The sequence below is a fragment of the Netta rufina genome (assembly GCF_964035555.1).
Source record: "Netta rufina genome assembly, chromosome: 1".
Lineage (NCBI taxonomy): Eukaryota > Metazoa > Chordata > Aves > Anseriformes > Anatidae > Netta > Netta rufina.
The window spans coordinates 76,370,210-76,397,294 of NC_140123.1; the positions used below are offsets into that span (position 1 = coordinate 76,370,210).

The following is a 27,085-nucleotide window of genomic DNA, read 5'->3' on the forward strand; positions in this document are numbered from 1 at the left end:
AAAAGAGAGAGTTGGAATTACTCATTAGTGTGTTAAAATTATATTTAAAAAAGAAAAAGATCATAACTTTGGGGGAGGGGGAATATAACTTTTAATTTCCAGTGGTTTTATATTTTTAATATGTTTGAGGAAAAGCATAAGAATATAATGAAGTCTTAACCAAAGATCCCCTGGCCTTTAGAAAATAGTTTGTATTAACATTTAAGCACCATTCTCCAATATGTGACCCACAGGCTATGCTTTTCGCCTGTGAAGATCCATTCCACTTGGTACAACTTCATCATACCAGTTTTGTATTGCCAGTGTCTTACAAATCTGAAAAGAGTTGAAAGCAGTATCCCAGAAATAAGAAGCATCCTGTTTATTCAATGGGGTATTTTAAATTTTGTGCTTAAGACTAGCCCTTTAAGTATAAATGTTCCTTAACATCAGTATTTAAATACCAATGGAAACAGGAAGTAATTGCAAACAATTACTGAAAGACTAATCATCTTTCCTTCATTCTCCTGAACCATTAAAGCTATGGTGTCAAAATCAGTAGTGGAAAATAATATGAAGTAATTTTGCAGGTATTTCATTGCTCCCTAGGGCCAGTCAGTCTTGTGTGTACTAATGCAGGTAGCAGTTGATCAAGGATCAAGGTTTCTTTTCCATAGCACTTTGTTTTTTTCGTGTGGTTTTTTTTTTGTTTTCACAGTAATTAGTAACATTCAAAGTGTCTGTGTAGGTTCCTCCATCTGGCCATGTACAAACAGAAAATGCTTCTAAGTATCAGGCGGCCTTGCTCTGATAGCACCTCATAACTCTAGGACCTTGGAGTAACACTGCTTCCAAGCCATCATTTCGTTTTGTTCAAGAGTGAAAACCAGATCTGCCTTTAGAGACAGGCAGGTAACAGGAGGATCGTATGTGGTAAGAGTAGCATCTCATTTAAATTTTTCAAATTAAAACACTTGGAAGATCTTACTTCCTGATTTAGCCTCAGCTTCCAACTCACACTGTGAGCAAGACACGCATGAATACATAATAGTTACCATGCTGCTGTTTTTCTCATCAAAGTGTGCTTTAAACCTGGTGATTTTTCATTGCGGTGAGACACAGAGGAGGAGTTCTAGGCTCATATCTTCTGGTTGGCTTTAAGAGTGCTTTGCTCTTTAGTGCCCTGATTACTCAGAACATCATATCAGAGTTCCAGCTGCAAAAGTCAGGCTATATCTCGAGTACTAGTATAACCTGACAGTATTAATTTTAATACAGAGAGTTATCAAGGACCAATGCTTAATGCAGGGACTCAGCGCAGGTGTAGGTTTTGTGAATAGACATTTGTAATATGTTTAGTTTTATGCAACAAGTCCATCAGTAATAAATATCGTTACAAGTACAGGTATGTTGAATTCAGAATGTGATCTGTGAAACTAGTTAGTTGTTTTCAAATGTTAACATTCAGTGCTATGAAACTCATTGAGTTAGTTGTGAATCTGTGGCATAGCTATGGCACAGACACAGTTAATAGGGTACCTACCCAAATACGCAGTGGTACATATACAAGTCAGCATAAATTAGAGCAAACCAGGGTATTCGAAAGCATGGGTAAGGGTAGCAATCTGGAGATCTTCCTTCCGATGGCAGTTGTGTAACATCACAGTCTGTTTTGCCAGTCAGTGGGCAATAGCTCAACAGAGCATGAGTATCAGGACAGATGGCTGATTCTAAATGCCATAAACATGTGGCAATAAAGGAGCATAATTATTCTACTTGTGAACCTATGGATCTCCATATGTGATTAAAGAATGACTAACTAAAAGACTTAACCCAGAATGAGAACTTGGATTTTGATCAATCAGAGCAGATCAGCTGGCCGAGGCATCGATGAGATAACACGAGGCTGCCTCCCTGACAGCCTGCCAGCTGCCTGCTCTTGGATGTGCTTTCTGTGAAATGGGCTGCACTGCTCTACGTAACATCTGGCCGTTGTTCCGCTGCCTTATCTGCCCTTGACTGGTGTCTCGTTCACGAGGACAGTAATCTTGTGTTGCTGCCAGGAGGCGTCGTTTGAGCTGAATGATGAACATCTATACTGAAGCAATGAAAATCTGGAGTGAAAACATTGTTTACGGTGCAAATTGGAATGAAATGTTGACGCTAAGAGAAATTCATCATTTAAAATTCACTTCTTTTTTTCCTTAAGGAAATAAAAGAGCTTTATAGAAACAAAGTTGCTTATACTGTAGTCTAAACAACTCCAGAATTACAGCATGCAGGTTACATATATCTATACATCAGCTGGTCCCCTAAATTTGGTCCCCTTCTTAAGGAGATTACTCACTATTTCCCTGCTGTGCTCAGGGCATATGACACTCACTTGATAAATCCTTCATCTGTGAGTAGCCCCACATACTCTAACTGGATACTGTCTAAAAAAAAGAATGTGTTGTATGCTGCTTTTTTAGAAGAACAGCGTAAAGCTTTTCTCAAATGTAGCAATGTCATACTTTAATAAATCTGTCAGCTGATTTTAATGAAGCCAGCTTCAAGAAAAACTATACGGAAATAAATGCTACCTATTTAAATATAAAACTACATACATTTATACAGAATATTTTCAAAATCTCTAAATTTTGAGGAAATACCATAACTTTGAATCACCTTAGGGAAGAAAATAGAATAATAGGGTCAGTGACACAACACAGAACAGTATTTGTAGTATATGTGTTGCTTGAAGTTCTAGGCCACAGGTAGCCAGCTGTTTTTAATGCAGACCTTTGTAAATTACTTATTCTGATATATCTCCTTACAGATAATCATTCAAAGCCAATGGAAATTGACGGGGATGTTGAAATTCCTCCTAACAAAGCAACAGTCCTTCGGGGCCATGAATCAGAGGTGTTCATCTGTGCCTGGAACCCTGTCAGTGACCTGCTAGCATCTGGGTAAGACCATGACCGAAACCAGCTGCTGCAATTACCGTCTATTTAGAGATGCAAGAACTTGAGAGCACGTAGTAGAGGTTAAACAGTAATTTCTCAGCTTTTTTTTCAGCCTGCAACTGTTTTTTTCAGCAGAACTGTACCTATGTAGGAGTTAAGTAATTATAAGGTGACGCAGAATATGAAGCATTTGCACATTTAAAATGTGCGCTCTGTGGCCCTGAATACACATTAACAAATTCTAAAGTTTTTTAAAACAACTGGATAATTCTCAGAGTATTAGAAGTTCATGCAATCTGCTCCCGCTCTTCTTAGTTAATGGTGCACATTGGGGTCTCAGAAGGCCTTTGCCATCCAAATTCTCTTTTAGAAAGTATGGAGACTAAAGCAGAGTTCTCCTTTTCTGTGTCTGCATTTGCATGGTACAACACAAATTAGAGGTCTGGAAAGCAGGGCTATTGCGTGAGGGCCTTATGTCACCACTGTTTGTATTGGAGAGGGGTGCTTCAGATTGGACCTGGTTATGTCTGATAAGCTAATCGTTAAGAAATGGTTTGAGGGCATATTTTGGCTCAATTTCATTGAAAAATAGTCTTATTTGTGTTCTCTGGTGCTGCTCAGCCATGACAACCAAAGTATGCAAAGTAGGACAATCAGCAGATTGACTTAGAAAAAACACTTTTGATCCAAACTTAAATGCTAATGTAAACATACTCTGAGAGCTGTGCTCAGTGTTGGAACCTGTATTTGTCCATACTTAAAACCTTAAAATGAAGGCAAAATTTAAATAGTCTTACTGGGAACATGTAGGAAAGCTGATACAAGTTAGAGGAAAGGAATGAGTCTTCATCATTCAAATTACCTAACAGAATCACAACACATTTCTCACAAGGAAAAAAAAGAGTCATTTTTTTCCCCTTTTTGCAAGATTGTCAGAATAGTCTTCTTATGAGATCTTCGTCAACTTAATGCATGAAAGTAAATCAGTGTTCCAGCCTTGAAATAATTAGGAGAAAAAGCGTAATGAATTAGCAGAAATAAATATATTGGAGAAGTAGCACAAGGTCTCTAACAGAGTTTCTGAAGAATGATTTCAGATGACAGGATTTTTCGAAAACAGAATCTTTCTGAATATAATTTATTTCTGGAATGTCCAGGCCTAATACAACTTTTAACATTTATAATACTAGCTATCTTCATGTATTTATTTTAAGTGGACACAGAAGCAGAATTTGCAAAAAGTGTATGTAGGGGTTTTGGGTGAACTGCTTGTTTTTTTGGCTTTTTTTGTCTCAGTGAGTCTTCTGATCTGTGATAGTCTTTGGGTGATTCCATGATACAGACAAGAGCAGCGATAGCAGCCCTGCTCCTGTGCCATGCACTTGTATTTTTTGCTAATCTTATTCTTCTACCCACTCAATCTTCTAGTATCTCAAGCAATATTACTAGGCAGTATTACTTATTCCTAGCAAAGATCCAAGCCAAAGTATTATTATTGTTAACAAGGGAACTTCTGATCATTAAGATCACTCTCCTATTAAAACAGGTCAGCATAAAGTAGTTACTTCTTCATACAGACTGTCCTCTTTCCAGCATATAGTTGAATGAGCCATAAAATGAGATTTATGTCATAAATAAATAAAAATTAGGATTGATGGATGTGGAAGAACTGCAGCATATTCCATAATTGTCCTGACCCAAATCTGAGAGGTTGTTTTCAAGGGAAGAAAATGAATTAGGGGAAGGCAAAGTATATGCGGTCATGAAATGTTACGTCCTATGTAATGACTTGTAAATAATAAGTGATGCTGAATGAATATGCTTCTTTAATCGTCTAACGTTATTTTCAATACATGTATGCCTAAATGCTTTAATTACCCATAGATAATGCTAAATCTTGACCTAATAGTGAAGGAAACCTTAAAAATTAAGATGCAGTTATTTACATAAACTCATTAAATTGTTTTCATGGTTCATTCTTATTAAACATGAAAATCTAGGGAAGGTTTCATAGAATCTGGGAGAGTTTTTCAGTAGCGGGGGCAAACTTAGAAGTTTCCTGGGCCATCTTGAGGGCTGTTATCCTTAGTACTTTATTTAGGATCATTCAAATGAAGGCACTGTATTTGTTGATACAATAGATCTCCTTTAGCCAAGTCATCCTAAACAACACGCCTTATAAATGTATCTATACGTAAACGTATCTATTGTGGTATTTATTTGAATTTTATGGAAAACAGCCTTCAGGTGATCCATTAGCACAAACACATTATCTAAGGAAAAATCCATGGGGAGAAAGAATACCATACAGAATTATTCTTTAGGGACACCTGGTGGCGCCTGAGATGAAGTGAAGAATGCTGCTTTATTCTGGAGAATACCTGCACAGCTGAAGTTAGGCATCTACTCAAGTGCTCTGTCCCTCTGCAGGTACCTACATCTCTCAACTCATTATGTAGGGAGTTAAGACTCCTCAGTATAGGTGCTCAGACCTCATCTGTTGGCTTTGGCATTGGTAACTACTTCCTGGTATCCAGCTCACTGTCTTTACCAGTGCTTGCCATGCTACGTTGATAGGGTCTGTAGTTCATCGTCCTTGTGTGCAAAGTTTAAACTGGGACTGAGGAACCAGTGGGTGATGAATTCTGCTGCAGAGAGTTAAGCATTAGTAGATGGATAAAGAGACAAGCACAGTGCAGTGATGTCTTGCACAGCTTGCCGTAAAGCTGGAGGACAATAATCAGAACCATTAGTTATATTTCTAAGGTAGAGGAATGCCCTCTCGCTATTCCTTCAGTTAGGCTTTGCCCTTCAGAGTAGTAGGTCTTTATTAATAAGCTTTGCTGTTGATACTGGAAGCATATAAGTGCATGCATGGGTAGAAAGCACAGCCAGGTACTGTATCTCAAGCAGACTAATGTCAGTGCAATGAAAATGCAAATGATTTAGATTCCTGTGCATCTTGATCAGATTTTAGCCTGCTCGTAAGAAACAAAGTGAATTCAGTTAGCCTTCAAATAATGCAGCAATGAGTGAGTGCCTTATGAAGCTTACACGACTGAAATAGCATAGATTGCACAGCAAAAAATGAACCAGAAGGAAGGGACTGGATTGATGATGCCATTGCACAAAGAAGTATTTGAGATGTCTGGCATAATAATAGTGCAGGTTATCATCTACAGGTAAACTATGTATTGTGGCATTGGTTAAACAAGGGAGAGAAATTCCCTAAGGTATACAGTATGCTGCAGTTCTGTTTGTCCTTTATGAAGTAATGCTTCAAAAAATAAAACTGCAGTTAGTCTGATGTGCAAAAAATGAATTGTTAGATTCTATAGCATCCATATTGTGCTGCCCAGTCCTTAGTTTTCTTATGTTTCCCCATCTGCCTGATTGTACCCATCTGTTGTCTCCTTAAAAAAGTACATACAAAGCCCTAACTATTAAATAAGTGAAATAACGCATTTGTTCTGTTTATATAGTGCCAAGCACAATTGAATCTCAATTTGTAGCAAAGTATTTTCTTCAAGCCCTGTTATTCAAGTAATAAATCCAACAATTCGTGCCAGTTTAGAAAGCAACCTGATGCAATCTTCAAAGCACTAAAAGAATAATGCAGGTTCACGACCTAATCTGAAGCAAGCTGTGTAAGGGAATTTGTTGGCATAACAAATTATCCAAAATTAGAGCATTGGTTTCCAGAGTTAGTGAGTACCCCACTGACAGAAAGGGAGTTGTATATTTGATGTTCCATCTACTCAGTCTACGCAATGACTTTTAAGGGTGTGAAGGGTAGCACAGGAATGTATACTCTCTGGAGTTTGCAAAAGGCTATTTAAAACATAAATGTGGAGACTGGAATTTCTCTAATCAAACAGTCAGAAAAACATATTCTGCAACTGCTCTTCGTCTTCCACCACACCCATAACCCTTGAAGTGGAAGATGGAGGATACCAGAGATACTAGTGAAGGCTATCAAAGGCATGGCTGTCACCAGGTGCTTATGAGAAGAGTGCTTGGATGTTACAAAGGGAAGCATTATGATAGCTCAGTAAAGTACATACATGCCGTTTTTTTAAGAAGATTCATTACACCTTATGAAGGTAATCAACATTCTGAAATGAATAATTGCATATAGTGTTTTTGAGTAGTTAATTATATATAAATAATCTTGAGATTTGGCCAGTCCCATCCATAATTCCAATTTTGCTCATACAATCCAGGTGTCCTCCTCTTCGAAGACTGATTTCTTCCACAAAATATCTTTTAATTTCTATTTTGTAATTGGACGACACACACAAATTGTTACAGATGGCCATGTTCGATGGGTGGTGCAGAAAACTCCTTACGGCTACGTCCACATTAGCAAACTAAACATGCCTGGGAATATTCCGAGGCAGGGAGGCCAGCTGGCACGCAGCGGCCAGCGTCTGTGCTAGCAAGCCGTCCTGGCTGCCAAACGGGGTGGCTGCCCACGGGCCGCACGCTGGGGCTGTCTCTGGTCTGCTCCCTACGGCCAGGAGTTACTCGGGGATGGGCCGGGCCCTGAGCGCAGCGATGCGCCCTAATGGCCCCGGCGCAGAGAGCCAACTCAAACAGGCCACGCGCTGGCCAGGGAGCGATCTGCCAGCTTGCTCGCATAGGTGATCATGGTCCAGTGACCCAGAATGTTCCTGAACATGTTTGAATTTCCCAGTATTGAAGCAGACTGTGAATGTCAAGGTTGCTGGAGCCTTGAATTTCAAAAGCTTTTCTGGTTGAATTTAAGATACTTCTGTCTGGACATCGAGGCGGTTTCCAAGATCACGCTCTGTTCTCTTACATCCAGCCATGCCCTTGCAGTAATTCTCGTGGCTGTGAAGCAGAAGAACCTGGCCTCATTCCCAAAACCCAGCAGTAGGTTTCTTGGCTTATCTTTGCTGACCTACACTGGCCTCTTTCACACAGGGGAACTTTGTATCTTGCAGAGCTCTGCATGCTTCTTTGCTCTCCTTAGTCAGCATAAGAATTAGCCATAAAAGCTGTTGTCCATAAGATCTTTTGAGTAAGGCTGTATATGGCAGAGGCAGGAAAAGATGTTGCTGGGATGTTTTCTGCCTTCATCTCAGGGGTTTTGCATAATGCTTTGAGTTACTATATTCCTCACTTCAGCTGTATAGGACCTGTTGTGAACTACCTCCTGAATAATCCTTTTGCATTACAATTTGAAGGAGTTGATTTCAACCCCCCCTAGACAGTGCCAGGTGTTAATTCTACTAACCGTAAGTGCTTCTTCATTAGCAGGTGACTTTACTGGGGCCAATTTCTTTGTTGTACCAAATCTCTTAATGCAGTTGGGTCAGCCATGAGGTGAGCTCTGTTTGAACAACCTGTTGCAGGGAGCAATACCGTAGAATCAGCAGGACAGGCAGTACGTCTTCCGATAAAGCTTAGGCACCTAACTTCTCCCTCTGGGTACCTCTGAGGCACTTCCCTCTACAGAGTCTTTAGGAGACGTAAACACTTACTTTACGAGACCTGTTTTATTAAGGAAAAGTTAGGTGTGTGAATGAGAGGAGCTTCTTTCCTTTATGCTTTTAATAATCTCTTTTAAAACAAAATAAAAAATCCAACCTGTCTAAGCTGGAAGTGTTAAATACATGTTAGCAATACTGGCTATCAAAAAAATCATAATTATAAGACTGCACCTGAAGATTTGAAATACCAAGCTTCAACAATCATCTTGAAAATTTCTTTATACACTGCAGTTGTTTTAACCTCACTGCTGGCTATTATGGAATAGGGATTTATATGCCACAAATAAAATTCTGCAAGCGTTCTTCCACCTTGATTCATGATTATACAAGGGCTGAAGGGCATGAAATAAAATTCCTTCAGAAGTAAGCCTTCCTAAAATTTGGCAGTACTCTTCCGTAGTGCAGAACAGTATACCTATTACTCAAGTGTTCATGACTCGCATGTTGGAATGAGCTGCTTTATCATGCAGATAGAAATGCTTCTGCGAGCTAAGGAGATTAAATATCTTTCTGAATTGTGCTTGAACTATGGTTCTCTAATAAGGCAGGGTTCACTGAATCATTCAACAGAAATCAGAATACTTTCCAGAATAGAGAATACTCTTTTTTTCTTTTTTTTTTTTTTTTCCCCAGCAACAAAGGGGAAGACACACAAATACCCCTGCCACACACTGGTAGGCTTATAAAGCCTCTCTGCAGGGACACATAATAGCTTATGTAGCCTTAGGAAGAAGAAAATGGAAAAACAAAATTAAAATACTGGAAAATAAGATTGCCCAAGCATAGCCAGAAAACTGACTAAATAAAACTGTTGAAAAACAAAGCATAACCCTTTTAGAACTAGCAATAGGATATTGTGTTTGATAGCCAAGTGGCTGAGTGTTTTATTCAGAGGGTCCAATAACAAACTGGATTATTACAGTAAGGGCAGAACTGGCCCGGAGTCTTAGTAGTGGAGAAGCCAGCACTGAAGCAATTTCCTACTTAGCATGTTAACCAGTAACCCCAGCCTATGAAAGACTTATGTTCCCACTATTGTGAATTACCACAACTAAAAGTGTTCCTCATCTTCTGAGCCTTATGATTAACTTAATTGATTTTTTTAGCCAATAATTGCAAAATTGGTGTTCAGTTTTCTAAACCTTTGAAGAAGTTGTGTTACAACCCTAGCTCTGTATGATGACAAAAATTACCCTGATTCAAATTGTTTCTTAATCACTAATGTGAAAGATGTGTGCCAACAATTAAAGAATGGCTGGATAGCAGTAGCTCCTGGGTAGCTTGCCAAAGCCCTGGCCAGCCATCACATCTCAGCCTGACACAGAGGGTTCAGAGGAGAGGGGGGCACATTCCCCAGGTGTGCCGTGACCCAACAGACCTCAGAGCCACCGATACAGGCAGAGAAGTTTTTTCTTTTATGGTTGAACTACTGATCATGTAAAATCTGGCTAAATTATTGATACAATAATACACAAAGATCAGTCCAGTTGGATGCTCTGTTGGTCAATATTTGCACTTGAAAAGTATGAAGTGTTTAAAATTTGCTTGGTACTTTTAGTATAAATAATTAAAATGTTTTATTAGTGGACCAGAAGAAAATTTAAAATTCTCTTGCAATGGATTTCTTTTTCAGTAAAACACGAGTTATCAAAGCAAAAGTGGATCTCATGTTTTTAGTTTTCAAGGAAATACTTTTTATCTTTGCTCCTCTATGGGAAAGGAAGTGTTAGTCATTACTTGAAAAAAAGGAAAAGCTAACACATCAGATGTATCAACAATAAAACGTAATGTTGACTGTATGAATTGTAGGAAATAGAAGAGAGATCCCAATGCTGCTCCAAGCTTCTGCTTACTGAATGTAAATGAAAATTACATTCTGGACAAAACAAGCAATCTATCTTACTTGATTGTTTTGGTTGTTGTTGTTGTTGTTATCGATTGTTTAAAAAGAGAGGAACAGGGAGAAGCAAGAGACAAATCCCAGTAAACTAGAAAACATAGTATCTTCCACCTTGCTGTAAATTGATTTCTGACCTCAGAGACATTTTTCATTGGAAGGAAGATTTATGCAAAGTGAAAACAAATATATAATTCATAAGGAGATAATAAGAAGTTTCTCACTTCCTCTTCACATTTTCTAGACAAAATCAAGGTTTCAGTCTTCCTAGAAAATAGTCTGACTATAAAGGAGGTTAAAATCCTCTGTCAGGACCAGGGAGCAGGCACTGCAGCACCTCTGTCACACTGCTAGTGGTCCCTTTCCCCACGGCAGCTGCCAGGTGACACTGCTCCTCTGTGGATGATAATGCTGCAGGTCCTGTCCTCCTCTCCTCTGAGTTTTCTGCTACCCTGGGGAACACCAGAGACTCTGCGAGCCATTAGGAGTTAATGTGTCTGTGCACCCCTTTCGTGGGAGGCATGTGGACGCAGCCTGTGTGTTTCTGTCTCAATGTTCGTTAAGTTCCCCAAGACCATCTCAGTCATGGCAATGTGTCTGAAGTGCAAAATGTAGGGAGCAGGCAAACGTACAACTTTTTTGAATAAAGCAAATTATGTTATGTTGTGGGTTCGGATGATAGGTGTAACTTAATCATGTTTTAGCCTTTAAAATTTCTTCTTGCAGGTATGGGGAGTGCAGGAAGGTCAGAAATGGAGAGGAAAGTTGCATTTGAAATTCTGTGACATTATCTCAAATAAAAGCAGAAACAGAGGTTTTTATTTTGTTTGCTGGGTCACCACCAAGAGAAGTTTTCATCTCTGCATGATTGCTTTTATAGATCTGGAGACTCAACGGCCAGAATATGGAATCTCAATGAGAACAGCAACAGTGGTTCCACTCAACTAGTTTTGAGGCACTGCATAAGAGAAGGAGGACATGATGTCCCCAGCAATAAGGACGTGACTTCATTGGACTGGAATGTAAGCTAGCTTCTAAGACTGTGCATGTTTTTTAACTGTCTAAATTTAATTCAGAGGCAATTACAGCTGCTGCTCTGTATCTTTTATATCTGAGGTGACCGGAACCTCTGTTCTAACCTACTGACCTCTTGTTTCAGATACCCATAATAGACTGAACTTTCCCCTACATGCTGTCATTTTCCAGTACTGCTGGCATCTTCAAGCCTAACGATGATGTATTTATATATCTATTTTTAGGAGCATGGGTAAAAATAAACTCAGCTGACTTTAAGAATGAAGATTAAATAAGCAATCTATGTAGTAATGAAAGCTGATTAATAACGTATTTGCATCTCATAACTACTTTATTTTGGCATGCAAGGACATATAAGCACCAGTGAAGCTTTTTCTGAGATTGGACTGTCAAGATCCTCACCTATTTGAATTAATGTTGTGCATAACAAAATGTGCTCACATTATAGTCTGTCTTGAATGGAGCATATGTAGTCATCCTCTTTTACCTGTCCGCTTTCCAGGTGGAACTCTCTTGCCTGATCCTTTGCTAACTTTCATCCTGCAAAATCTTTCATCTATCTTAGATAATACAGTCTTGCACAGGGATGACTGAAGTGAGCAGAGGAGACGAATACTGTTAATCCCCAATGTCTGGGCAGTGTCTTTGGGCAGCGTTAAAACTGCTTAATGTCTCCATTCTGTCACTGAACAGCGTAAAAGGAACTTAAAGAAATCTTGCAGTAACCTTAATTAATTTTGAGATCACTTTCATTCTGTCCCTTTTGTTGATATCAGCACAGACAAGAGTGATCACATTATTGTGGTTTCTTAGGAAAGCAGATTAAAAATTAAGTACCAGAAAGGATTCTCATCAGTTTCAGTTGCTGGACAGAGACCAAGATTTGATTAATCTTTACTGCAATATCATTGGCCTTCAGGTGAGCTAGGTGCTTCACAAAAGTTAAAGATAAGGCCACTGCACAAATCAGCTTCCCATATGTATTGTTTATGTGACATGATGAAACAAGTTGATGAATAGTACAGAAAACATGGGTAAGTTAACAAAGCAAATAAAAATAAGGCCCAAGAATGTTTATTACTTGTTTCCTGTGTACATCATGGTGAAGAAAAATTGTCAGGAAAAAATGAATTGACTAGGTAGAGGGAAGATGAAAGACAAAGACAAGCAAAGGTGCAGAACAGTTACGAGAAAAGTCAAAAAGGCATACTTTCTCTAGTAGTTCTATGCCTTATCAATCTTCAGTGATCACTGATACAGTACTGCTATTGTGCTAGTACTTAATGTAGGGAAATGTTCCTAATTTAAACCATTAAACTGCTTCCAACTTGCTTTGCGTTTTCAAAAATAAAAAAAGTGAATTACCACCAAGGACTTTGGATAAACCATATGACTCTTCGCTGAACTTTCCTGCCCTTTTCCCTTTTGCTGTCACCTTTGTCCTTATCAGTGGTCCACCTAAGTGTATAGCACAGTGAAGTTGGCTTGGGTTTTGATGTTCTTCCCCCTACATCATTATACCTTTGACTTAAATCTACAGTTGTGCTGACTCACTGTCTATGGAGGGTTGAAGTGCACATAACGTTTTAAAGGATTATTGTATGCTTTTTCCTAATGTTCTACTCATGATGCTAGAAATGCCATCTGCATTTATTGTTTATTTAGAACCACAATACTAATCATAGTCCACTGTGAAATTAACATACTGCTTAATATATTACATCAGTTCTTCTCTGTTTTATGTGATTTACGTTATAACAGGAAAGGTTATTTCTAGAGTTCATATTCAGATGATGTGCTTTGGTACCAAGGATAGGATTCATCTTTCTTAGATTTAGCCATCTAAACTAGTCATCTCGGTTCCTTCTAAGGGACACGTGCCTTCACAGTGGTCTGGGCCGAGTCTAAAGCAAATGGCATCACAAGTTATGCTCCAGAGGTGGTGCTATTATTTGTGGAGGGAGACTAGGCTACTCCCTTAGACTAACTCCTGACTTGTGAAATTGTGGAGGTAAAGGGGGTGAATCTCACTCCTAATCCAGATGCTAAAATGCTTGAAGACTAAATGCTCAGTGCCAACAGTACCCATCTCACCAGGTTACAGAGCCAAGTTCCTTTTTGATTACTCTCATTCTGGCCCAGTAAATCTTCCACTGTTTGCCACGCAGGAGTTATCCTTCAATGAAGGCCTCTCTCCAGCAGAATACATATAATTTGCCGATTATGATTACTGGGCTTCTTTCCTCATAATTAGGACCAATGAGTTCAACTTTTCTGAGGCTGCCCACGATGGTACTGTGCCTCTGGGCATGTGTGGGAGTCTTTGTTTAGACAACCTGGAAGCAGTTTCTTTGTGTTAGGTAGCATTCAAGGTGTTAATGGTGAGTGTAGGTGGCTTAGGTTTTTAGGTCCTACTTTCAAGTATAGATGCCTGAAATTCACTTAACTGGGATTTAGTAAGGATTTACATGATTTGTTGATGATTTATAGGCTCTATATGTCTAAGATGTAGTAGTATCTGTTTGTTACCTGGAACAATCCCAAAGAATTTGTTATATCTTGTTTTCCTTGTCTAATCCTTTTGAATATTATCTGATGGTGTAGCCCAGTTTTTCAGAGGATGTTCGAGGGTTTTATTTCCTCTTTGTATTTGCAGTACTAACCTTTACTTTAGGTGATATAATAATGATACTATCTATTCTCAGTATGTGGCCTCAGATTTCCCATAAATCGTAACGCACAAACCTTAAAGTTTAGCTGAAACAGATTTCATCTGGTATTGACCTTTGACACTGATGTATATCCCAACAGAGTGATGGAACACTATTGGCTACAGGCTCATACGATGGTTTTGCAAGAATATGGACAGAAGACGGTAAGTCAAACAACAGTTATCGTTCTTAAGCAATTAACAGCAGTCAACTATAAGTTGGGCAATGTGTAAACAAATTGTAATATTAACCTTTTCTTTATTCCAGGTAACCTTGCAAGCACCTTAGGTCAACATAAAGGTCCGATATTTGCCCTGAAGTGGAACAAAAAGGGGAATTATATTTTAAGTGCTGGTGTTGATAAAGTGAGTTTTAAAAATACATAATTCTAACATTTAAATGCGCTGACTCAGAGAGTGCTGTTGAATTCCATAAGGTTATTTTCTTCTGCTCCAGGAGTCCTGGGGAGTGTACCTTTCTTTAATTTGTTCTAGTGAGTGTTGGATTAATCACTTAATCCTTGGATCAAGTGATTGATTACATTTTTGAGGCTATGTGTACATTTTAAGTGTAAAAGTTTTTTAAAAAACGAACTCCATTTGTCCCCTGTGTAAAATTGCATCTTAAATGTTTCTGTTAAAGAAATAACTGCTTCCACTGCTTATGTTTATAGTTTTATCAACTGTAACTATTTCAAGGATGGAAGTTATCTTACAGGTACTGCAGTTTTTAGCTCATCTAATTATTGAAACTTGTATTTGAATAAAATATATATGGTTTCCTATGCAAACATGCAAAATATGGTGGTTCTGAACTCAAAATCAAGCCAAACGTGGTAGTTTCAGCTGAGTGAATATTAGAGATTGAAATGGCAGATGATTGCTAATGATGAGCAGAAATCCGTTAAAAATGAAACTGAAAAATAAACACAGCTTTCATCTTACCTAACTTTTGATGTCTGAAAAATTAGATGGATCCTTGGCTTCCTTTTAAAATATGGAGAGAAAAATGGCACTTCCAAGTGATGAGTTGCATGGCCTGTGTTACAGTTAGATGCACAGACAGCGCTCCTCTCCTGCATTTGACAGAGGCAGTCTAGGGAAATTCGCTCACACCTGTACATTTGATTTGTAGGATAGATGAATCCCTATATTTTCACATACTTGTGAAAATGGAGTTTTATTCCTTTTAATACTAGCTCATATCCAGCTACGTTTATCTCCCAGTAGTAGTTCCCCATAACAGCAGTGATTCTTAAGATGATCATCAGCACTAAGGGGAGGACCCCTGAATTTGTTTTCTGAAAGTATGTACTCCCAGTAAATTGATGGTTCACCCAGAAGGTAGTACTGAGTTGGGGAATTGCTTATGTGTGCTGCAGGTATGGTTTAAACCTGTAGTAGGCAAATTACACTTCTGTCTGTCCCACCCTACCACAGTGGCAATAAGTGATTTGTACTCTGCTGTTAAACATTTTGCTTGGTGATTTAATTATTAGAAATGTAGTATCGCTTCGGTTTGCAATAGAATTCAACTTGGATCTTACTAAAAAGGAAAAGTCTGCAAGTAACAGAAGATAATTGAGCCAGCTGTAACGAAATGCTTATTAAAATGTTGTGGTACTGTTCTCTAGCATTATTCAAGAAGAAAGTGTCCATTCTTAGCCATTACATTACTTCCTCTGTAGGGGTGATACTTCTATATCTACACTTATATAATTATTCTGTAATATTTGGAAGTTATTTCTGTTCATTCAGCTGTGCAGCACACAAGGCTCTCTGTAGTCAATAATTTTATCAGTCCATCTTCTACAATTGCTCCTTAGTGAGTGCTCTCTCTCTTTGTTTTCTCTGAGCTGAACAGTCACTAACCCTTTTTTTCCCTTCTTCCCAATGCAGACAACAATAATTTGGGATGCTCACACAGGAGAAGCTAAACAACAGTTTCCTTTCCATTCAGGTAATTCCTGTGGAATTCAAATTAGTAAAATTAAATACACATTTTAATTTTGCCAGTCTAACTCATCCTTTTGTAAGAACCTGTCTGCCAGAGGAAAGCAAATTTTGAACCAGGATTTTTGTGCCTTACCTATCCTGAGTTTTGTGGGTTTGTCCCTTTTTCAGAAAGATGGGTTTCTGTGAGAATCAGTTTTGAAAGTCAGAGTGAACTCTACAAGAGGATTTATATATCAGCTGTGCCTGCTCAGCTGAACGTTTGTACCATTGTCTATGTGCTTAAATAGTATCAAGGTTAATATGGAGACTTCATAAAGAAGCAAATGTGGATCTCTCAGCAACTTGCATTCACCACTGCAAGCATGAACGTCCTCAGGAATTTCTCAGCTTTTAATTTTGACTTGAAGTTCTTCTGTATTGCTTTGTCTAATTATCAGAAGTCAACTGCCAACACTGAGTTCCTAAACCTTACTTGGACAGTCATTTGTGCATCTTGTGCATCTTCTTTTCAAGAAGACAGGAGTTGTCACAGATACTGAGTAATTTGGAGTAACAGGCAGTCATTGATGTAATCTTAAATTCACCTGAGACCAGACTTTTAAGAGGATGACTGAATTCATGATCCAAACCTGATAAGTTGTCGCAATTAAATATTTTTGATGGGCATAGTCAAACTGAGCTTAAAGCCATCAAAAACATTCCAGATTCTGATGCTAGAAATGTTCAACACCCTGTGTGTTCGCTGTAACAAATCCATTTTTCATACAGCAGACTTACAAGGTGCTTACTGGTGTTTAAAAATATATTTATCTTGTGATTTTAAGAAGCTAATTGGCACATTTTTCAACTCAGTTTCTAGATGGTCTCATTCTCAAATTTTCACAGATGTTATTAATATGCAGTAGCAATAGAAACGGTTATTCGACAGAAAACAAAACATATGTCTGTGCACACAGCATATCCATACTGGGCATTTTTGTCACTCATCTTCTCGTTGATGTATCTATCAAAACTGTTCCACTACAGCAAATTTTGCACTGTGTAGTGACGTAGGTAATGAAATTCCTAGGCCTACTGCTTCCTAACTGTTGATGTAAGTGGTTGTGGACTTAGAGCTGGGTTTCCCCTTCAGAATCATGTTCATTGAAGTGTGGCTGTCTTAGCAATGATGTGCATCAGGGACACATTGCTCCAGTCTCCTCTTAGCAAGTTGAAAACGTGCCTCCATCTCCCAGTGCAATCTGTTGACATACACCTACATTAACAGACTTCAAGAAAAATTGTTACTAAGTGTGTTGTTTGTCTTTGGACCATGAGACACAACTGAAGTGGGGATGTGGAGAGGCTATTGTTTTTTCTCTTATTTCAAATATGTTTTCATAGGGAAGTAAAGCAGTTAGTTATCAAGACAATTGTTGATAGGCAAAAAGCATATGACCAAAAATAAACCCTGTAAAATCAGCAGGAGTCTTCATTCCTACATGATTTTAAAGACACAAAGACTTCATCTTGATCTCTTGTATCACCTGTTCACCAGAACAAACTTAACAGCAAATTACTCACTGTATTTGGCATCTGAAAACCTTGTTTATAACCTCAAAGTTTCTTAATGGCCTCTTGCCCTTACTTTTACTGGATGACATTCTAGATGTTTTTAAGCAATTGGCCAGTATCCTGTGTTTTTGGAGACACTTTGACAATTAAATTACTTGCGTAAGAAACTACATTTGGTGTTTTTTTCCACACCATTTTATGTAGTTATTTATCCAGTAAACATATGATTAAATACGCCAATAAATGAATCAGTATTAATTACCAACACTATATGATTCAAATTATTCTGTAATGAAAATCCATTCCTTTAGTTGCCAGTGGCTCTCAGAAAATTACTTTTCAACTCATATGTATCATACTAGATATTAGCCCTGAAGGCATACAGCTATCAATGAAGACAGACTTTTTGTTTGCTCTGAAACAGTAATACAAAGCTTGCAGCAGGAGAAACAAAATCCTTTGCTGTTCCTGATGCTCATTCATGTTCATAGGAAATCTCAGAAGTAATCTGCCTTCCTCACACAAATTTCCTTTATAGTTCTGCAATACAGAAATTCCTTAACTGTCATGGAGATGTATTGGGCTTTTTCATTAGTATTCTAGAAAATATTAGTATATGATACAGTTTCAGCCCTCAGTTCTCACTTAAAGAGCTATCTGATGATTCAGAAGGTGATGTGGTTCTATCTCACTCTGCAGTTCATGAAAATCAGAACAGAAAAAAGCATTTAAATATAATAGGCTTGGCAGAACAGGTATCTTTTTACTTCTGTATTATAAAAGTGTTTCTCTAAATGTCTTTGAGTAAGGCATTTCTTGATTTTATTTTAATGATAAACTTCCATTATGCTGTTGCCAGGAAGAGATTCAACTTTGCTATCTAAATGGTGGTCTCGTTCTGACGCATCTGCTTTTCACCAGAGTGTGCAGAAAATGGCGATTTCTGTATTTCAGCATGTCTTATGTTATCCTCTGGAGGGCAGCTAAACTCTTTCTTGGGGGGTAGGGGGGAAAAAGCACAAGCAAACTGTGTGTGAGGAGTCCTCACCTGCTCTTGTGCATGCTTTCAGTCTGCAGTGAAGTGCTGTAAAAGTTTGTGTTTTTTTTACATTTTTGAAAAGTGTGTGTGTTGCACGCAGGTGCTGGTTACATGTTTAGGTGCTACCTGTGTACAAAGTTTCATTAGTTCAATCTTCATTAATGCCAAACCCACTATGGAAACAACCTCTGATTTCAGATGGTCTTGACCAATGTACCTATTTTAAATCAATTCCCAGACAAATTAAACTGAACATAGATGTTACTGATCCATACATGTGTCTTCACAGAACAACAGGTTTGCACTTGCTGGTGCATAAATACAGTATAAAGGAAGATGGCCACATGCTGCTTCTCCCTCCTGTATGCTGTGTCTGGAATTCGTAGGACCACTTTATGTGCTGATTCAACCCAGCCCCAGCTGAAATCATCCCCTTTTTTCAGAATTAGTTTTCTTCCAGCTGCTTTGTAGAACTGGCTTACAGAGGAATGCAAGGAGGGTGGAAGGGTGTTGCCCACTCTTACCCAAAAGATTCACGAATAGATGTACAAATCAACCAGTTTATCCAACTGCAAGAGAAAACATGGTGCCTTTCAGGCACTCCCTGTCATCCCTGTAACTAGTTGCAGGTAACAGGCCAAGGGACTAGTTTTTAGTCCCTGTGATCCAGATGGGTGACAGAAGGAAAATGATTTGGGCTGACTGTTTCTTTGCTGTGTTCCCTAATGTTCCTTCTGTTGTTTGTACTTCACAGCTCCTGCTCTGGATGTAGACTGGCAGAACAACACTACTTTTGCCTCCTGCAGCACTGACATGTGCATTCACGTATGCAGACTTAGCTGTGATCGCCCTGTTAAAACCTTTCAAGGACACACAGTAAGTTTAAGAAGTCCAAACTGTTGGTGGTTAAGTCATAGCTGCATGTAACAATGATGGCAGCTGATGTGTTTGCAGGGTGCATTCTAGCACTGGAGGTGTTATATCCCATTGCTTTCCTAAAAGCGTATTCTTCAGGAGTGAGTCACTGCCTGTGAGAAGGGATAAACTGTTCTAAATCATCGTAGGAGGCAAAACCTGCAGCTTAAACAATGAGACTATTTATATGTAGCACGAGCTGCAGACTGAAGGCACATAAATAAATAAGGTTTTGTTTTCCACTGGTGTATTTTCCTTAGTAAATGAGAGCTATGAATAATGAGAGAGCAGTTTACCTCCAGTCGTTGTTCAGTTTTAGAATCTATTACATCTAATATCTGTTTAAGCTGTATTTTGTGCCTCTTTTCTTTAGTATTTAATGGCTGTCAAAGGCTATTTTTTCCTTCTTTCATTCATGCAAAAACTGCTATCAGATACTGACCTGCAATCTAAATACTAATGTCCAGACCTTGCTGTCTCCCCACAGAGGAAAAATTGTGCATCCTGAGACCTTTAGCTTGTCTGTGGTTAAAATAATAATGCACTGATATTTTGTGACAGGTTGTATGTTCCTACCAACAGAATGATGGTTTTTATGATTATATGAAACGCAGCATTTTGCACATGGACCAAAATTTGACTTCAAATATCTGTACAGTTCCTTTTAATGATAATTGAAACAAGTAAAGTGGATCAAATAAAATTAACATATCTTCCAGGATTGTTTTCAGTGGGCCAATTTATGCTTTTTAAAAAACAGTATTTTCCCTCTTTGTGGAATGTTTCTTTCCCAGTGTTACTACATATACGTGACCCTGAAAAAAAAGCAAAGAAAACTTCCTGATTACCAAGGGGACACATTAGGCTTACTTAATTACGAAGTGCTAGAAAAATTGATCTGGAAAGAGTCATAAAATATTCAGTATTCCCTGCTGGATTTCATTTACACATACAGCTCTTTTTATAGAGACCTGTATTGTTGTATTGCTGCAATACTAAGAATAATCAACTCAGTAAAACTTTATGCCCCCCCCCCCCCCAATTTTTTTATTATAGATTTGTATCTCTGAGATCTACAGAATATTAACCTAAGACATACCTCAGTTTAAAAATAGGTTAATACTGTCATCAATCTCTCTGGTTTGAGGGTTTATTTAAATCATAGCATTTGAGAAGCATGAAAGACTTTGTACTAGAACACATATGAGAAGACTGTTTGTATGTATTGTCCACAAACACAAAGCGGTTACAATTCCTAGATGATGTTTAAATAGCATGTTATGGAAGCAGCACTTCTTTGTTCACTCCCAGAGCGATGGGGGCTGTAGTTTGCAGTTTAACTTGCTGTAGACATAAACCACGAGTGCCCTCTGCTGGGTGCCCAGTACCATGCAGGTAACCTGAATATTCACTTAATAAAATCGCTCTTTATTTCAGAACGAGGTTAATGCTATCAAGTGGGACCCATCTGGCATGCTACTAGCATCTTGCTCCGATGATATGACATTAAAGGTAATATAATTTCCATTCCTGATGTTGAAAAAGTAAAGAAAAAGGTTATTTCTATTTTTTACCTTTTCTGGAATGATATACTGTATGATTTAAAACTCTTTGTGAACAATAATTTTACTTTATCCTGTATTTCTTAAAGCCAATGTAAAAGATTAAACATAGAGAAGCAGTCACTGGGAAAACTGAAATATCCTATCCAGATAAGTGTCAAGTGACTGATATGTCACTGTCACAGAATATTCACAGCTTAAATATACACATAGATATAGATATATACATACATATCTATGCATATATATAGATATATACAGCTACTTGCCTGGCAGCAGAAGCTCACTCCCTATACCAAAAAGCAGTCTGTTGGTTAATCTTTGAGAAGAATATAAAAATAAAAATAAACACTTTTCCCTTTAGAGTCTTTTTGTCTGAAAGTAATTTCTTTGGAGCCATCTGATTATTATTATTATTTTTTTTTTTTTTTGTAAAGCCTTGGACTAATCAGTGGGGCATACATATTCAGAGCCCAGCAAAAAATCTGAAGTGCTCTCTGAAGACGCCTATCCTTATCCATTACCTGTACAGGAAGCCTAAGGCAGCTACACTGCTGATTTACATGCCTCTGTTAGGTGCCTGAAGGTAGAGGGATCCATCTGGCTGGGAGATAGCACAGGCTGCTCTACCAGCACAACTGGGCCATTGCACTGTGCCAGCAAAGTATTGCTAATGCGGGGAGAGTCTGGGCTTGCCAAAATGCTTTTCACTCTAGAGCTCTAAAGCCCAAACTCCTCTTGGTCTCGTTCCCTCCCCAGCTGCATTAGATGAAGTCTGTGTATAGGAATAGCTGTATATCGTAGCAGCAAAGCCCTTCGGCTGGACTTCAGAGCTAGGCCACCACTGCTGTTGATGTATGCTGTTCCCTCTGAGCAAAGCAAACATCCCAGGCAAGATACAGTTCTGCAAATAGAGTTCTGTAATACAGATTTCTCATAGCATGGTTGTGTTAATTAAGGCTCATATCTCTTTCCACTGCTGATTGGAACAGGTAAAGCAAGAGGCATTTCTAGTACACACACAGCTTGTGTGTAAGAGTGGAAACAGAACAGCAAAACTTGCAAATGTAGATAAGAGCTAGGTCAACACTGCAGTTAGGAATGTTTTCTCTTAATATGTAGCCACGTGGTACGTTCTGCTCCATTCTCTGCCTTTGCCACATACTCTCTGGGATCTTAATCCCTCCAGTTTCTAGATACGTTATTCCAGACTATTCAGAGAACTGGAAATTTACAGACAGTAGGACTAGGGATACACAAGGAGAGCACCTCGTTTGTTATTCTACCACAATTCAGTCTTGTAGTGACCGATAATATCCTGCTAAAACATTCTGACCCAGGGGTAGCACATATTTTGGTGCCCATTTCCACACAGGATGTGTTTCAAAAAACACTGTGACTTGGTACCAGTTCAAATTTCTGGCCACTGAATTTGGCACCAGAGTTAATGGTTTGCTGTCACTGGCCTAGCTGAAGGCCTCTGTCACCTTGCAGTAATGGACACTGCAAGGCAATTCAGGCAATTCTTCTTCCGTTTCCTCTGTAAATTAGTCTTCTCTGGCTTCTTTATTTTCTCTTTTTTGGAGTATTTGATACTTTTCTACAACTTCTTGGAACATACTGCCTGTTAGCCATAGAATATGCTTAAGCTTCCTGTAACATTTCCAAAAGCAGACGGGTATGCTGCCGAAAATTCAGCATTAGAGCATATCATTTCCCTCATAGTACAGATTTATAACAAGTGAGTTAAATTTTTCCTACATTCTCGGTATCTTTGTGAAACTGCCTGACCAATTTTGAGTTATTTGGCCTGCTGTGAATTCACTTATTCTTGTTTCCTCAGTTTTCTAAGATTTACTAAATTACCTGTCTTCTCTATTGGGCATATTCTTTGTCTCATACCATTTTCCAAAGTATTTGGCCATGTAATACTGCATACGTAGCTGATCTTGTTCCATCATCCAAGCTGTTAAAAACACCAGGAAAACAAACAGAGTTCGGGAGGAATAGGAAAATCTGCCCTGGCTGCTGACTGACATAAGAGAAAATTGTTAGGTTCTAAGCAGTTACAAACCGCTTTATTCTCATTCTTTAAGGTGAATGCTATTGTAATCGGTGACTTAAATTGCAAGTTAAGCCTCTCTAAATAGAAAACCTTCAGCTTCTGTATGAAAATACCAGTATAGGCTATGGACAGTACAGTGGCTATTCAGTTCTGATCTATTGAATAAGTACTATTCCATGCGTAGCACTTGCCCCAAATGGGGTTATTCTAATATGTGCATTGTAGGTGCCAAGCTGCTGTATTAATAAATTCAGATTAGGTTATGTTTATGTGTATACGTGTGTTTCAAGATATTACATTTAAAAATGGCAAGAAAAACATGGAGTGAACTGAAATAGTTCAGCTGAGATTAACACTGCCATTTTTCCCCCTTCATAATTACCCTGACTTAGATTTGGAGTATGAAGCAAGATACCTGTGTACATGACCTTCAGGCTCACAGCAAAGAGATTTATACTATCAAATGGAGTCCTACAGGACCAGGCACCAGCAACCCAAACTCCAACATCATGTTAGCAAGGTAAAAATAAATCTTACCCTGTTTCTTACCTAAAAGAATTGTCTTTTTGATGTGTAACTCCACCATTGCCTTGCTGTCAGTCTTCCTGTCTACAATTCTAGTAAGCCATCTGCTGATAACATTAAAAATATTTGTAAATCAGGGAGGTTACAAAGGGAGAAAAATCATATTTGAAAAAGATGAAAAAGGGGAGAATTGAGTCATATGATACTTAATTTTTTAGCTGTCTTAATAAAAAAGATTGTAAATGTAGCATCATACCTTCACATCCAGCATCCAGTTGTTATGAATGACTGTGTTTAGTGAGACAGATGGCAGCCCACTAAGCCAGTTGGAATGTGTTCCAACAAGGGTCATGCAAATCACCTGAGCAGATACTGACAATTTTTACAGTCTTGTTAACTAATCAAGAAATGCGTGGATAATCTTTAAAATTCCCCTTTAAAATCTGTTCATAACTCTTTGAGTTTAGGAAATATGTTTACTCATAGAATGCCAATTGATGGTAGTACCATGGGTTTATGAATTAAGAATTGTGTTGATTTTTATGTATTTTACTCCTCAGTCTGAGAGTAGACAGGGAAGAACTTGGATTTCTTGGAGTTGTTCTTCTAATATCATTTTTAATACCAATTATTTCCCTAGCTTTTCTCTAAACCCACAGTTGGGGATTTAAATAGATTGTTGGGGAAAAAAAATGCACTGAAACAAAATGAAAAGAACCACAGTTCTAGAAAATTGTGGAATGATAATTTATTAAATAGTAAAGTCATTAAGGACTGAAATTTCTGTAGAACAGTTTATCCTATTAATGACAATATGTCTTTTACCCTCCTGAATAATAGCAGACAGAATCTCAGAAAGAGGAGTGTGACCCTCTTTGGGCTTGTGATCTGATCCCCTGTACAATAAATACCCTCTTTACATGTTAACCCTAGTTAAAGGGTTCACATGTAAGAATTCGGTTCTGTAGATAACAGTTCTTATCGTTCAGAACAGAAAGTCTACAGTGTTCTGCTTTTCTGCTTAAAACATTTTCTGCTTAGCCAAAAAAATCTTGTGGTATTCTCTTCAAATGTTTACAGCATCAAACTGCAAATGGATTAACACACAAATTAAAACATGTCTTGTGTTCAATGCATCTTGCAGTGCTTCATTTGATTCCACTGTTCGGCTGTGGGACGTTGACCGAGGAGTCTGCATCCATACGCTAACAAAACATCAAGAGCCTGTCTACAGTGTAGCTTTTAGTCCCGATGGAAAATATCTAGCCAGTGGGTCCTTTGACAAATGTGTCCATATATGGAATACTCAGGTACTGTTTTGAGTCACACGAAGCACATCTGTTTTAGCTGACACATTAATAGCAAAATCCCAAATGGAAAATACATGCACCTCGGCAGTGCGTGACCTGCTAGCCTGGGTGAACCTGATTGTACTGACCGATAACAATTGCAGCACAGCTGAGTCACTCAGGTGGAGTGAGGTGACTGCGCAGAACATTCTGCTAAAGCTTCTTTGTATGCCAAAGCAATAGCATACATGAAAATAACCACATCACGCCGTGCTGCCAGTTTTGTGGAGCAAAGATCAGGGTTGGTTTGTACGAATATGTGATTCTTACATTTAGTAACAAGCTGAGTTCAGATGCCAGTCTGATGCACCTGGCTTATTCCTTATGGCAGTGAGGTAAAGGATATACAGCCCGGGCACTGGGGATACTCTGGAGGAGAGTGGGGCAGTTGGTGTTTTTTCTTCCTAGTCCCAGGAAGTTCTTACGTAGTAGGTGGTAAGCACTGGGAGCAAGCTAAAAGAACTGAGCTCTGCTTTCCTGCACACAGTTGTTTTCTCCTGAAAGTGCTCTGTACGTGATCTGCATGTACTTAGAAACTGGAAGCTCTCCTGTTAGGTTGATCTTATGCATGGAGATGGAGATGGAGATGGAGATTGCATGAAGAACTTAGGGAAGCCTCAGTCTCTCTCACAGTGTTGCCAGAACTGCCTTATGCTTTCACAGACTTAATTTAGGATATCAATGCCTAACAGCTGGATTAAGCAATAAACTTTAGAGAACACCTCAGCTTAACTCCCACAGCTAACACTCTCAGCTTTACTGCTACAGAGTTGACAAAAATATGTGTTTTTGAGAGCCATATTGTAAATTGCTTTCTGGAGAAGCTTGTCTCTCTCCAGTATCAAAGACCAGTTTCCTAACTTGAGCATCTTACCAAGGTGACTGTAGTTAGGTAGTTAGGTGATATGAGTAGCTCGCACGTGCCACCACTGTCATTTCTTTGATATAGTGCCACACTACAGAGAAAAAGGGGAACTTCCATGCTGAATGTTTGCACGCTGTTTTGCTTTGTAGAGTGGAACTCTAGTACATAGCTACCGAGGCACCGGAGGCATCTTTGAAGTCTGCTGGAATGCTAGAGGAGACAAAGTGGGAGCAAGCGCATCAGATGGATCGGTAAGAAGCTTTACACGCTGTAAATGCTGGGTGAAGGTTGCTCTTTTGGAGAGTGTCCAAAAAAAAGCAGATACCACATTGCCTTCTCTGGATAGTGCTCAAGGTGTAGACAGCTCAATAAAGAAATGAGTAGTTCGTAGGAGCATATTAAAAATGCTCCTGCTTTGAAAGGCTTTGAATACTGGGAGGTGGTACTTTTATTGGAAATGAAGAGTGCCTCTGGAATTGGTGAATATTGCTGAAGATGGGAATAAATTTAAATGCATACTTGATAAGAACAACAATAGTGTTGTTTCTATCATTACTCTTCTCATCTGTCTGTTCGTACTGAAGATCACAGCAGGCAACTTTCAAATAAAAGTTGTCTTGGGGCTTTCTAGTCCTACCCCACAGAAGAAATACAGCCTTGAATAGTAGCTGAAGGAGGAAGTTTGCAGCATGATGTCCAAAGATTTCATCTTGTGGTAAAGAAGTATTGCTGTAAAGACACTGATTATTACATACTATTTTTTTCTGTTAGTTACTTGATAAAAATTTCAGTTATAGCATGATCAGCTTGTAAAGGACACACATGTTATAACACACTATACAGCTTTCAAAATAACTCTGCAATGTGTCTGGCTGGCATAACTCTAGAGCAATATTTTTCAGCTGTTTTTAATGAAGGGTACGGTACACCTACAACATCATCCAGTTGCTTGAGTTGTGCCATCTGAAATGGTGCCATGCCTGGCTCCCAACAGCTGCTCCAAATGGGCATGTGCCTGCCGTAGGTCCTGGATCACACCTGCCAGGCCTGGGCATGTATTTTGGAAATACTTCAAAAACTGAAGTGTTTAGGCAACTAAATAATGCCCATGGTCCTGTCGGGGATGCGCCACCAGAGTGCTTGTTTGTAATCTAAGGAAAGCCCAGCTAG

At 38.7% G+C, this 27,085-nt stretch overlaps 1 protein-coding gene across 4 annotated transcripts in view; it reads left to right on the forward strand.

The window, feature by feature from the left end:
- The window catches only part of TBL1X (transducin beta like 1 X-linked), a 200,013-nt gene that overhangs the window by 168,381 nt on the left and 4,547 nt on the right, over positions 1–27,085 (forward strand). For all 4 annotated transcript variants that reach the window (XM_084289294.1, XM_084289296.1, XM_084289293.1 and 1 more), the window contains exons 7-16: positions 2,798–2,930; positions 11,221–11,362; positions 14,187–14,250; positions 14,354–14,451; positions 15,985–16,045; positions 19,389–19,510; positions 20,987–21,061; positions 23,569–23,696; positions 24,846–25,011; positions 26,065–26,166. In XM_084289294.1, coding sequence (XP_084145420.1) covers positions 2,798–2,930; positions 11,221–11,362; positions 14,187–14,250; positions 14,354–14,451; positions 15,985–16,045; positions 19,389–19,510; positions 20,987–21,061; positions 23,569–23,696; positions 24,846–25,011; positions 26,065–26,166 — 1,091 coding nt within the window. The remainder of the gene's footprint in view (positions 1–2,797; positions 2,931–11,220; positions 11,363–14,186; positions 14,251–14,353; positions 14,452–15,984; positions 16,046–19,388; positions 19,511–20,986; positions 21,062–23,568; positions 23,697–24,845; positions 25,012–26,064; positions 26,167–27,085) is intronic.